The sequence below is a fragment of the Xiphophorus maculatus genome, chromosome 1 (assembly GCF_002775205.1).
Source record: "Xiphophorus maculatus strain JP 163 A chromosome 1, X_maculatus-5.0-male, whole genome shotgun sequence".
Classification (NCBI taxonomy): domain Eukaryota; kingdom Metazoa; phylum Chordata; class Actinopteri; order Cyprinodontiformes; family Poeciliidae; genus Xiphophorus; species Xiphophorus maculatus.
The window spans coordinates 12,451,529-12,464,728 of NC_036443.1; the positions used below are offsets into that span (position 1 = coordinate 12,451,529).

Sequence of the window (13,200 nt, forward strand, 5' to 3'; positions counted from 1 at the left end):
GCTTCCGCCGCGACACGAAGCATGGGCAGGCCACGTGCATCTGTAGTTTATTTGATCATTTGATCTCTGATGTTTCCTCTTTCTGCCGTGCCCCCTCCCTGCCCGACCCCCCAAAAAACGGACCAGTTGGAGCGATTTGGGTATAAAAGACGGGGGTTAAGGTAATTATGGTGTTGGGGGAGGTGGGAGAGAGAGTTGCGTCTGATGATGCGGCTTGTGTTCAGTCAAGATACACATACACACACACCTCCCTGCCCTCATCTGCTACGTGTGTGTGCTCCCCTCCTTGTCTACCCATATCACTCTGCAAAACCAGACACACACACGCACACACACACAAAGCCTGCGTAACATCAATCAAATACTCACAGCGTAGGCCCATAAAACTACACAAACACACAGCCTACCTTTAACTCCCGCATCTTAACACTTTGCAGATCAGTGCAGCTTAGTTTCAATATGTTAATAGAACTGATTCATTTTAAAATAATCACTTCAAATATATATTTTTCATATTAAAATATAAAGCTAAAACATTTATAGCCACTGCTTTGTTATCATATAATTCTAAAAAAAAAGCATATTCAGTAAGATAAATAAAAAAAAATTTTTTAAATTTTTTTTTTTTTTTTCCTTCAAACAAGGTACTAAATAAGTAAAAGCCTGAGTGTTTTTCCTCGGTTGACGAGGCGATACTAATCACCTTGTTGCTGAGAAGCAGTCTTCCCTGACAAGGCTCCTTAGAATACAAGGATCTCCCAGGAGGAATCGGCACCAAAGAGGTTAAAGACAATGACTAGCTTTTTTTTTTTTTTTTTTTGCTCCCCCCCCCATTCCCCGTTCTTTTTCCAAACGTCGTCCTGTTAAATTTATTTCAAAACTCTGTTAATCTGCTGTACACAACATTTCCATTAGCCCGGCCCGGCCCCCTAATAAAAATTCCGGGCTAGTTTAATTAAAAAATGTAAATTTACTGTCATCCAAGGAGCAGCAGAAAGAGGAGTGCAACAGCATATTTTATTGCTTAAGACATCAAATTGATTCAGGTTATTGCTAAATTGTGATAAAAGGTTATTGAGGCCCTTCAGACCTGGGCTTGTTTTTTTCTCACCCGTTTCTTTTCTTTTTTTTTTGTGGAGGGCCGTAAACGATGGAGAGGTGCCACAAAGGGGTTAATGAGACAAGTCAGTGAGGGAAAAAGGCAATCAACATTATGACTCATACAAGAGCCAAAAAACATTTTCCGAGCCCACAAAAAGTTTGAAATTAAGGTGTGTCTCGATAACAGTTGAACTTGTTTGGTATTTCAATGGAAGAAGCAGGACACCTTAAATAGCACAAATAGCACGGCATCTGTAGTGATGGGAATCCGCTGTACGCCGTCTCTACTCTGACTTTTATTTAAGACGACACATGTTTGAGTTTTGTTTTTCCACCTAATTTGACGTGGACAAGCCAATGCGGCAGCAAGGTTTCAAGTAAATTTTAAAAAAGTGATAAAAATTAAATTCTGAGAGGGGAAGTAAATTAAAAACAAACTGTCATAACTAAAAGTCTGGAGTAAAGCTACTTCTGAAAAATAAATTACTGTTGAATATTTAAAATATTTCAAATGTATATAATTTGTGCAGCTTTAAGCACTAAAATCCTATTTACAAAAACAAGCACTATCATTTATTGTAATAGCAAAAACATGCATCACACTTATTGAAACTAGTTCATATGAGTCATTTTATCAACAGGGCAGATGAAGTGAAAGAGAACTAAAATAAGAAGGTCTCGATTAAACTTACAAAAGAAGTGTAAGGACACACATTAATGCTACCTTAAAATGCGAGTTATTTTAAAACACACACACACACACACACGCACACCCCCCTGCAGGCGTACACACACTTATCCAAAATGCTCATCCAAGTGCCTCGGAGCAAGAGGAATGACGCTTACAAAGTGTAATCCAGTTACAACGGGACAAGTACATCTTTCTAAAAGTACACACTCTTAGAAAAAGGGGCATTTGGCAAATTGAACATTTTAAAAATATAATTACCTGTCGTACAGGTACTTTTCCCACACATAAATATTAAATGTCAACTGTTTCTGTTAAAAGTGTTTCATCTGAACTGCAGTGCATTTTGATTTGCTGTTAATATAACAACACTAATTAGAGGCAGCTGAAAGGTGCGAGCTCTCCTTTACATGTGTGGCAACATAAAGAGCACAACAGTTTGTTTGCTTTGTCCCCTTGGCAACAAACCCTCAGGCCATTCAGGCTGCCCTTATGGCACTGCCAGCGTCTCTGTGGGTCAATGCGATCATACCTGCATTTTGTGCTTCTGAGTCTTTTTTTTTTTTTAAATTAATGTGAGATGAAGAGCCAGGGGAAAATGGAGGAAAATGTTTTTTATTAATAGAAATAATAATAATAACAGTAATAATAAAATGAAAGCAAAAAAAAAATCAGCCTTTACAGGCAGTTATGCCAGTCCCAGGATAAACAGGCACCCTGACGGGAGAAAATGAAACTTGCTTTGTGAACTTTCCTCACATGTGTGCTGTATGTCTCACGCCATCACGAGCCGTGGGCTGGAAAAACGGCCACTTATTTTTGATATTGCAGTCACCTTTGGGTGCTGTCAAAGAGCTATAAATAAGGGTGTTTGGAGACCTGGGTAAACGTACAGCGCTGGCACATTGTTTAATCATGAACAGTTTCCTCTCTCTCTCCTTTTCTCTCTTGCTTTCTCTCTCTCTCTCTGTAACTCTCTCTGTCTGTATATTTAACCAGCGATTTTTTTGTAAAAAAAAAAAAAGGCACACCTTAAACTGTTGGCTAATAAAACACATCTGACAAAATAAAGAGAGAAGAAAAATGAAGAAGAGTACTCACCATATTCAGGGAAGTCGAAGTTAAATCCTCTCAGACATGTAACTTTCATAATATTACTCAAACTCTTGTTAGAAAGTCATTCAGGTGGCTGCTGGCGGAGGGGGGAAATAAAGCGAAAAAGTAACTAGATGAAAAAAAAGAAGGGTTCCTTCAATCAAGCACTAAACTCCTTGACATGTAATCTGTCAATAGTTTGTTGCTGAGATAATGCCGGCTGCCACGAGCGGATTTGATTGGCAGCTTAGGTTCTGGCCCCTCCTTCCTGTGGTTTGACGAGGAGGGGGGTGAAAGAATATGGAGCCTCCCCCTTCCCTGCTCTTGCTCTCTGTTGCGCTCTCTCTCTCTCTCCCATACATACACACACAGCCTCTCACACACACGCAGCTCGAGCTGTTGGTGATGTTGTCTGAATAGGCTGATAGGAAATTATGGCAGAGGAACTGGAGCAGTTTTTTTCTCCCTCCCTCAGTGGGCTGGCCTTTCCATCTTTGTGGTCTTCTAGCCTTTCAACTCTCTTGGGGTGGAGCCACCGCTGCCTCTATTCAAATGAAGGGAGAGCTACACTTTGCTAAAAAAAATAATAAAAAAAGGGTGAGGAGGAGGGTAAATTAGAAATTTAATAAAGCATATCATAGCTCTTTCTTTTGTAAATTTGAAGTTTTTAAAGTGACAATGCAAGTGAAACAGTGCAATTTGATGCAAAAGCAGAAGTAAGAATGTGTTATTTTTATTCACATTGCAAGAAATGTAAGTGGAAGGAAATTTCTGAACGATTCTCAAACTTCTTGCAAAAACACAACTTCATTCAAAGCAAATAACTCTTTCACTTCTCTCCCAAAACAGGGATCCTCTCTGTTTCGGTGCTTTAAAGCTGCTCTCCTTTACAAAGAGAGAGCGACTCTTTCTCCTCACCTCTACTCTGATAAGCTATCAGTTTTCATTGTAATTTCAGGTGAAATGATAAATGACGGCCGTTACCAGGTGACAATGAATACTTTATAAGACAAACCCCTTATTTGCCTGGCAGTTTCTTCCGCAGTGGCATGCAAAGCGCCTCTGAACCATTTGTACATAAACCCCATGTACTGTAAACATGGCGCCGTGTCAAGAATGTGGCATTTAAAGAGTGACAGAAAATAGAAAAAAAAAACTCTGAACTTTTAAAAGTGACGTCAAATTTCTGTGTTTTCGAAGCAGACTTACAGTTTTTTGTTTTCTTCTACTAATAAAGGTGTGGTGTATGTAGCATTTATGGGTTAGAAAAAAGAGGAAATGAACAACTTTATGGCTGTGAACCATAATACATAGATACACAATCATGGCTTCAGTTCCTGTCAAAGGAGTGCAAAGTATGTACAGTACATAAAAAACTGGTTTTGGCTGATTCTGAAATTATGATGACTCATCTTGTTTAATGACGAAAAAAAAAAACCTTTTGTCTCCACCTTCTTTACCCACATAAAGGAAAAATGTCCCTAAAAGAGTTTCTGTCAGGCTCCACCCTTGCTGTAACATTGTACTGTAAATAATACTTCAGTTTTGTTTTTTGGTTTGTTTGTTTTACAAAAGCCTAGTTAAACTTGAATTGTTTTGTTCTACATGACAGATTCTGATAAAAAAAAAAATGTTTAATTTAACCTCTGTTTAACCAGAAAACACCCATTGAGATTACAAATCTCCTTTAGAAACAGAATGAAATGTTAATGCGTAACTATGCCACTTGCTTGCAATTTTTAAAAAAGGAAAATAAATAATTTGTGAACATAATCAGCACAAATAGCCTGAATTAAGTATTTTGTTTGAAGATTTGTGAATTTATTTTCAAAACTAGAGCAAACGCAAATGAAATGCTGACATAGAGTTACTGCAGAGCGACGTCACGGATGTCTGCTCCCCTCTCTGCCTCCTTCTGGGTGGCAGGAGAGCCCCGTTGCTCCATTCAAGTAGAGCATGAAACGCGTAAAAATCAGAGGTGACTGCAAACAGTCGAAACAAGTTGTTGTGTGCTAGAAGATAGAGATGCCAGAACAAAGATTAGCATTTGCAGCAAAAGCTTCTATAGTTTTAAAAGAAAGGGTGAAAACCTATGTTTTGGTAGGGCTCAGATTTAATGGATTGATTGCAGTTCTTAAACTGGAGAAAAAGGCATTGTTCTTTTAACTGCATCCTGCTTAGTTCCCTAATTTCTGGCACAGTGGTGACACTGGTGTACACACTCCAGCTCTCTAGTTGGCAGTAATGTACCTGTAGTTTGTTTGCAAAACAGATAAAAATTCACAGGATGTGTTTATGATTGCAGGATTTGAAGCCTACAATATTACCTGAACATGTTGCTGCAGGTATGATGAAAATATTAGCATTTGCTACAAACAGTCCAGAATAGACCAGAAGTTCAAAGCCTGTTTAAGCTCAAGTAGAGGTCATAGATATCCAGTAGAACTTAATTTGTCTAAAAAACTTAGTGTTTTGTCTAAGATGGTAATGTTTGATTTAAAAAGAATGTGAAAAAGGATAAAACAACAAAGATTTTAATTAAGTAGCTTCATTCACCCAGTGCAACACAGTCTGATCTGCAAGTTAAAAGTTGCAGATCAGTCAGACAGCATAACAGACATGGAGAGGAAAGTTAATGGATCTGAACCTGAATCGGTTTTTTAGATTTTATAACAGGTGCTCAAATGTCTGCAGCACAGACATGAAAACACACGCAGGTGTCTGCTGCAATGAGGCTCACTATCATTTGTAGACTCAGAATCCCAGTAGTTATTTGCAAAATAGTCCTAGTTGTAAACTCTTGAGATGGGCTTATTAAATCAATATAGCTGATTAAATCTTTCCCTGGCAAAGTTTTACCAGGATCAACCTCTGCATCATCTAGGCAAACCAAGTGTCCTAATTGGCTACAGAGGAACCACGTGTGCCACTGTGTGTCAGGATTTTATCAATATAATCACCAAAGTTGCTTTATCAGCTGTTAGATTAGAGAATACATAAAAAAAATCAAGTAACTATTTATTTAGTTGTTTTTTTTTCTTTTGTCAGGGGGAATTTTGGGCTGTTGGTGGAGGCAACTTAGGATCTGGATTTAAATTTCCTGCAGTATTTTATAAGGTGCCCGTGAATGAATACCTGCAAATGTTTACAAAAAGTTCATATTTTTTATTTGGGAAAGAAAAAAAAGTAAAATGTAGATATTTGCTGTTGAGACATAGTTAAATAGCTAACATTTAGGAGTGTTAAGCAAACAATATTTCAGCTCCCATCACGAAATCAGTAAAATACAATTACAAAATGCGTTCAGTTGAAGCGCATTTGTCAGAATAAATTGAACAATCAACCTTTAAGCAGGTATTAAACATAATTGTCATTCACCCTTATATTTCTGTAATATATATATATATATATATATATATATATATATATATATATATATATATACTGTATACACTGTATACTATATATGCAGACTGATATATATTACATCAGTCTGATGTAATATTATCATTGTAAATGTCATATTTATTTTATACTGTAAGAGGAAAATCATCATAATTAACAGAAATAAAGGCTTTCAAATACCCATCTGTGAGTAATTCATCTATATAATGTGTTTCGCTTAGTGATAAAATTCCTGAAATAAATGTGCTTTTTAGTAATATTCTAATTTATTGAATATTTGCTGGTCTGGAGCTCCTATTTATGTCCTCTCTACCAACCTTACTAGTTACCCTTTGGGTTTGTTTAGGGTTACCCACATAAAATAGTGATCTGTATATCAAGTGGTTTCCAGTGTTGTCTGATGTCCTAAGCAGTGAGATATTTGTCCCAGCATGTATAGCTATATATAGATCTTATATAGAGAGAGATTTTATAGCCATTGCTCTGTGGACCTGCAGTTTTACATACAGTATTTGCATGTTGCAAGAAGCTCCGTTTGCAATTTAAAGGCCAAACTACAATCAGCAAATAAAACTCAGTCAGAAGCAACCTTGTGATGACTCTAACATAGCACCTCCTATTCATACACAGACTAAAAATACTTTATTTGGATAGTATATGGAAAGTAGAGATAAAAATACTATAAAAACAGTGCCTGTTCACACAAACATGGATATTCTGAAAAAGCTTTTTGCTACCTTTGCGATGTCTGTCCTTATACAGAGATTTTGGTGATAACATTTTATTCATTTTCTGAAATTGAGATATTTAGAGACATTTGTGAATTCATTTGGTCTCGATATGTAGAAAGGTCTGCCTCATGCATAAAAACTACCATTTTCAGAGCTGGAAGCTGCAACAACAGTGGAGCCTTTTAAAGGGAGGGTATTATGTATTTTCCAGTCATGTAGTTCCATTTTACAACACAATGAAGCAACTATGTTACCTTCAGTTGTTATAAACATGCTGCATATATAAAAACCTCACTTAAAAGAAATTTGATTTTGCATTACAGCCACATATGAGTCCTTAAAATCAGCCTGTCTCTTTAAGAAGCTCTTTAAGAAGCTAACCTTTCTGACACTGCCCCTTTAGCAGGTCATCACAACAATGCTCCTCCTTAATGCTGTTAAAAACAGTTTTTAGTCTCGTCTATCTTTTGCCATGACTGTGTATCAAATAAGCGTCAAACAAAAGTTGATGCAAATGAATGAGGAAAAAGTTGAAAAGGTCAAAGACAAGATGAGATATGACATCTACAACTGGGTCCAGCACAGCTTTAGCCGTGTCAGTATCTTTTTCTGGAATTTTGACATTGTTAATGTTAACGTCATCAACCCCCTACTGATGCTGAAAAGATATTACAGCATGATGGGATTTCATGACACTGTGTAAATATAATGGGGGAAAAAATATCCAGAGCATCAGCTGTAATTTACAACAAAGGTTTATCAAGATTGAAAAATTCTGGTGTGCAGTTTGAATAGTTTCCATACAACAATGTCCACTGCAGGAAGAGGGGGTGTGCTGTCCATGCACTGCAGCCCTCTGGCCCCTGAGCTGCCATCTTCAGGGGTGAAACCATTACTTTTCAAAAGAAAGCTGTGGGGATTTTCGTTTGATGTGGTCTGAGGGCATCGTGCTGTGCATGCGGGAGAATGTAGAGGGCAAGGTGGAGCGCGTGTGCGTGTGAGTGTGTGCAGGCGCTGCAGTGCACGTGACATAGTAAGGGTACATCAGTCAAAGGGCCTCTGGGCCAGACGTTCGGCTGCCCCTGACAGTGCACTCCAGGAGGGGCTAGTCGGTCTGCAGGGCCGACTCAGAGTCCTCCATTCCCTGGGACAAAAGCCGTGGCCCAGTTGAAAGATGTGAATTCAGTGGCTTTTGTGCCCAAAGCCCAGAGACATGCCGAGTGAGAAATCTGACCTTTGCAGAAAGTCAGAATGTGTTTTTGAACCCCTCTTGCTGTCTCTGGCAGTTTGGGGCAAGAAGTGAGAGAACAAATAGGAGGGAGTGGGTGTGAGATGGTATGGGATGGTGGTCGTATTTTATCCAGCAGCACCTACACGTGGTTTGTGTGTGTGTGTGCGCGCGTGTGAATGTGTGTGCGAGATCGGAGATTAGACAAAAGAAGCAGCAACTACTAGAGTCTCTAACTGTGAAAACAACAAATTAATAGAGTTTGTGTTTATTCTTCATCTTCGCCGTCATGTGGTGTGAAACAGGCAGGAAATTGAACGTGTAAAAGCTTAATTCTGCAGCAGAGCCTTTTAGAGTGGGACTCCACAAGAGTTCAGCCTAATGTCAGTCGAGGTTGTCTGGGATGAGGAATATTATTCCTTCTCACGTCTGTTTATGATTTGATTTATTATTTATTTTTGGAGTCGAGTCAGTAGCTGAATATTAAAATTACACACAACCGAGGCCCAAACAATGGCAACAAAACGGCACATTTTGATGATTTGAGGATTGCAATTTGCATTAGCCATAGTGATGATACCGAGTCGTCCATTTGATTTTCCTAACTGCTGCCTAGATGTGTTTTGTATGCATATGCCCACACTTTTGCACGGTCCAACTACAGATGCACGCTCAGAGACAATTAAAACTGAGTTTGTATGAAGCAAAAGGTGTATTTATATGTCAACGTAATTCTTTTTTTTTCTTTTTTATTTGCGCTGATGGTTCATGAATCACAATCCAGGACGTTGCAGGAGTTTGCTGAGAGCAGAGATTTTGGCAGATAGAGCAGGCTTATGTTTTTCAGTCATACATTTTTCTTGACACTGCTTTCATCCCCCGGCCGTAATCATCATATCTCCCCCATTGCTCTCCCGGATGCAGACATCCATAATGCAATCTTCCTAATTTTGATCCCTTGCAATCTGGTTTTAAAAGGGAGGAAGAAAAAAAAAGAGGGGGGACTTATTCTGAAGGCTCGCTTGGTAATCATTTTAGACAGATAGCCTTTCCCATCGCAGATGAGCAAATATTTGTAAACCAGCTATCTAATGGAAAATTATAGTGAAATTAGAGTGAAATTCATGACGGCGAAATCCGATTATCTGTAATTCTATTATGCCATCTTAGCCCACACAGCATATTTTTGTAGAGTTTTTTTTACCATAAATACCTATGCCAGGGGTCCTGCTAATCAAATAAAATTGAAATTCATCTTCCCATTAAATTCAATTAGCCGCAATTTCTAAAGCCTAACAAAGATTTTAATTACTAAATTATAAAATTCTCCCTAGCCAAATTGGGGATAGAAAAAGTGCATCCCCGCATCTGAAAAACAAACCCATGAAAGGAAATTGTTGATCAAAAAAGATATCCAGGGGAAAATAACATTAGGGAGAGCGCTGGGGCCCTTATTCAGCGAGTCTGGGTGGAGAGTGACGTGTGCCAAGCGCTAGGCTCCTGGGCTAGAGGAAATGAACTTAGCTGAGGTTCTCTTTGTCTCTAAATGTCTGCCCTCAGAGTTATTACGCCGTAATTGACTAATTGACACCTTAATTTCATTTATGGGGCTCCTGTGTTCATAAAGCAACCTCTGGGTGGGGCAGTGGTCTTGAGCGGAAGCAGAGAAGTTGACATCCAGGACACCAGGTAGGGCCTTAGGCCTTCGGCTCTGTCTCTTGCAGATGACGATTATGTATTTGATTATGAAATGGTCAGGAAGAACACACTGACTTAGCAGAGGCTTAAGGAGCATCTTACAGTACTTGGATGTTTAAATCCCCCCTGATGCATGCTGATAGGTAATAATGATGCACGTTCAGCCTTACAATCTGCCACTGCAGACAGAAATGACCTCCTTCAGGGTCAGAGGAGTTTATTTTTAGGAAGAGAGTTTCTTAAATCCTCCAATGGAGGATAAAGTAAACACTGGCCCTGGGTCAAATCACCCCTTTGCCAATTACTGCTCACATTTTGTACAAACTCATTATTTCATGTATCCTACCAGGGTACTTAAATGATTGAATATTATTTTATTTCTCTTTCTAACTATGAATTTGTAGTAAATTATAGAAAGAAATAAACATAAAATGCTCAAGTTTCTCCTATCATTTTAATTGTTTTAATATGTTTTCTGAAAATTGTCTTTTTCCACCTGGTTCCACTGATCATGGCTCAGGTAACATTTGGGCAAGTTGACCTTGATGTAATATGACCTACCTAATAACTTCTACTTAACTTACTCAGGTTATTTAGTGAGTTAACTACAACTCCTTCAGTTAATGCTGGTTTTATTTGGCTCTGACATTTGAGTCAATTCAGTTTACTTTTGACCTGCAATTAACCTAACTTTAATTTATTTCACACAATTGTTTATACAATAATAATTGTTATAAAACCTGCCAATAAGTTTTATATTATCGCTTTTCAAGCCATAAGTTATTAACTATGCATTTTCATTAATAAGTGGACAAAGTAACAAGACGGTTTTGATTTTAATTCCCCAAACAAACTGCAGTAAAACTGGTTCACAAGCAGATTTTTTGTGGGTTTGTGCGAAAAGTTAATGTTGGGTTTAATGTCTGGGCTCTTTGCTGCCCTGCATCATGAGCCTTATAGTATTGTCACAACATAATAACAGCCTAATTCCCTGGCTGAAACTAAAATACATGCATTTTTTTATGCTGCCAGTGCATTAAAGAAGAAATAAAAAACATCAATAGTAAAAGGAAGAGCAGTGCAACTTTAAAATGACATAAAGCTCTATTATGAAAAATCCAGAAATACTTAAAAAGGGTGTATTACATATTTTCCAGGGACCTTGCGCTATTCTCCACAATGCTTCTTCAAGCTGTCCATTGATGCCATTTACAACCATTCTCAGGAGTTCACCAGGTTCCACCAGGGGTTTACCAGTTGCTGCTGCTGCTGCTAGTCTGGAGGAGCTGAGTGGGGGAGGTGCAGGGAGAAATGTTCTTTGGGGAGGGACTTAAACTCCGAACATTTCTCAAACATTTATGAATGAGCCAAAGCAACACTCCGGGTATATGTTGTATGCTGGCATATTTACAAACAGTTGCTACAGGGGTATGAGCATAAACTAACGAAGAAGAAGATGTTGTAGTACCTTAAAATTCTGCCACAGTCTGCCACTTGAATAGCTGATCTGTTTTGGGATCAACCGTGTGGAATTCACAGTGTTCTGCTGCATCCAGACTGAGAAGTTTACTGTTTTGATTAACTGTCTCTAAATGTCAATGCACTGTAACTGTCCACAAGTGGTCAGGTAATCACTAGTTGATTTAATCAGTCTAACTCATACCACCAGTATTACTTTCACTTTCAACCACCCACTATTTTGTGGTGAGTGTATGGCAAAGTGTGAGATAAAGAGATGGTTTTATTGGTTCATTGCTGCGATGTTTGAGTTGCGTTGATGAGACAGTAAGGTGGACATATAGAGTATATGTGGTGATGCACACTCCAAAACATCCACAGTGGCTCGGCTTAGATTATGTTATCAAATAAGTTATAAGATCATCTAACCTGGTCTTCCAATGTGACCTGCCTTTTGTAATTAAGTGACAAGTGAAATAAAATTATTAAAATTGCAAAGGACCAGCACTTGATGTTTGCTCTTTTTGCTGTGAATGGGCCTAGGAACTATTGCTGACTACATTGAGTAGAGTTTGTTGTGTAGTAGAGTAGTTTAGCAAAGAAAGGCTGCTAACAGGACAGCTTTGGGGTCTCAGGTCAGCTGTCAGGTTGGTTTCCCAGCCACCCCCTGCTCCTTACCAGTGGGCCACTAAAATAACAGCTCAGCACCCTCTGTAGACTACAAAGCTCCATCTGAAAAGGCACCTGCTGCTGTTATTCACTTTAGCCCCTTTGGCAGCTCAATCTGTCTATATAAAGGACACGTAGGAGAGAAAGACTGACTGGGAAATGATGAATTATTTAAGCATGATGTCTAATTGTTTCAAGGCGGACATCTTGTTTTTAGAGAGGAAAACTTGGGGTGGATATGTGTGAGGGGGGGGGAGCTTGCCGTGAAGAGGTCTGTGTACTGTGTCGCACTTGAAGTGGCCGCGTAAATATGACCAAACTGAAACTTTAATCTGCTTTTTCCCCGTCCAAGCTGGCTGGGTATTAAAGATAATCTTTTTTGTGTGTCATATGGTGGGAGATATAGATGGAGCTAATTTTTTAGAGACAAATCTGATATTTGTCAACTGGTTGAAAAAAACCTGGGGATTTTCTCCTAATCCTCCCTAGGATATGAAGGCGCGTTAACAGCAAAATGCAGATGGTGTTCTGTGCACGGAGAGTACCCAGCACTCAGCGCAGTGCATATGGAAAGGCGCAGCTATCCTCGCCAGGGCTCAGCACAACCTGCAGATAGCAAACTCCCCACCCCAACACCACCACATTCAATTAATGAGCCACTCATGAAAGCAAAGGCATGTTAGTTTATTCCAAAGCGCAAACTTTGCTAAATACATTTCTTAGTTGTTTCTCTTTACTTTTTTTTTTTGTTTCTTTGCTGACATAACATCCTTCCAGGCTGTGCTCATCAAATATTCAGTTGCAACTCGATTCCAATAAGCAAAAGAAAACAAATTATAAATAAAATGGAGGCATAAATCTTTCAGGATCCTAATTCTAACTTTCCCTCAGAGTGTTTCTGTCTTTATTTTGTCACATTAAGCAGTTTTGCTTTCCGTTCCCACTGCAAGGCGTGGCTGAATTTAACACTGGTGGAAAGAGCCCTTTATTCTTCTGCTCTCTTGTTTTGGAACACTCTGCATTTTGTGGTGTCGCTGCTTTTATGCACAATTATCACTTGTGTAACTTCTGGTTTGGTTTTTATGAGAGATAGAACAATAAAATCTATGTGATGTTCCACTTGGAGG

The 13,200-nt window shown here is 38.7% G+C and overlaps 1 protein-coding gene across 4 annotated transcripts in view; it reads right to left on the reverse strand.

Annotated features, from left to right (window-relative positions):
- The window catches only part of casz1 (castor zinc finger 1), a 215,705-nt gene that overhangs the window by 92,665 nt on the left and 109,840 nt on the right, over window positions 1–13,200 (reverse strand). For 2 of the 4 annotated variants that reach the window (XM_023327524.1, XM_023327581.1), the window contains exon 1: window positions 2,891–3,300. The exons of the other annotated variants lie outside the window; for them this stretch is intronic. In XM_023327524.1, the coding sequence (XP_023183292.1) occupies window positions 2,891–2,939 (49 nt within the window). In that variant the 5' untranslated portion in view covers window positions 2,940–3,300. Of the gene's footprint in view, window positions 1–2,890; window positions 3,301–13,200 lie in introns of those variants that run through there. 4 annotated transcript variants of the gene reach the window in all.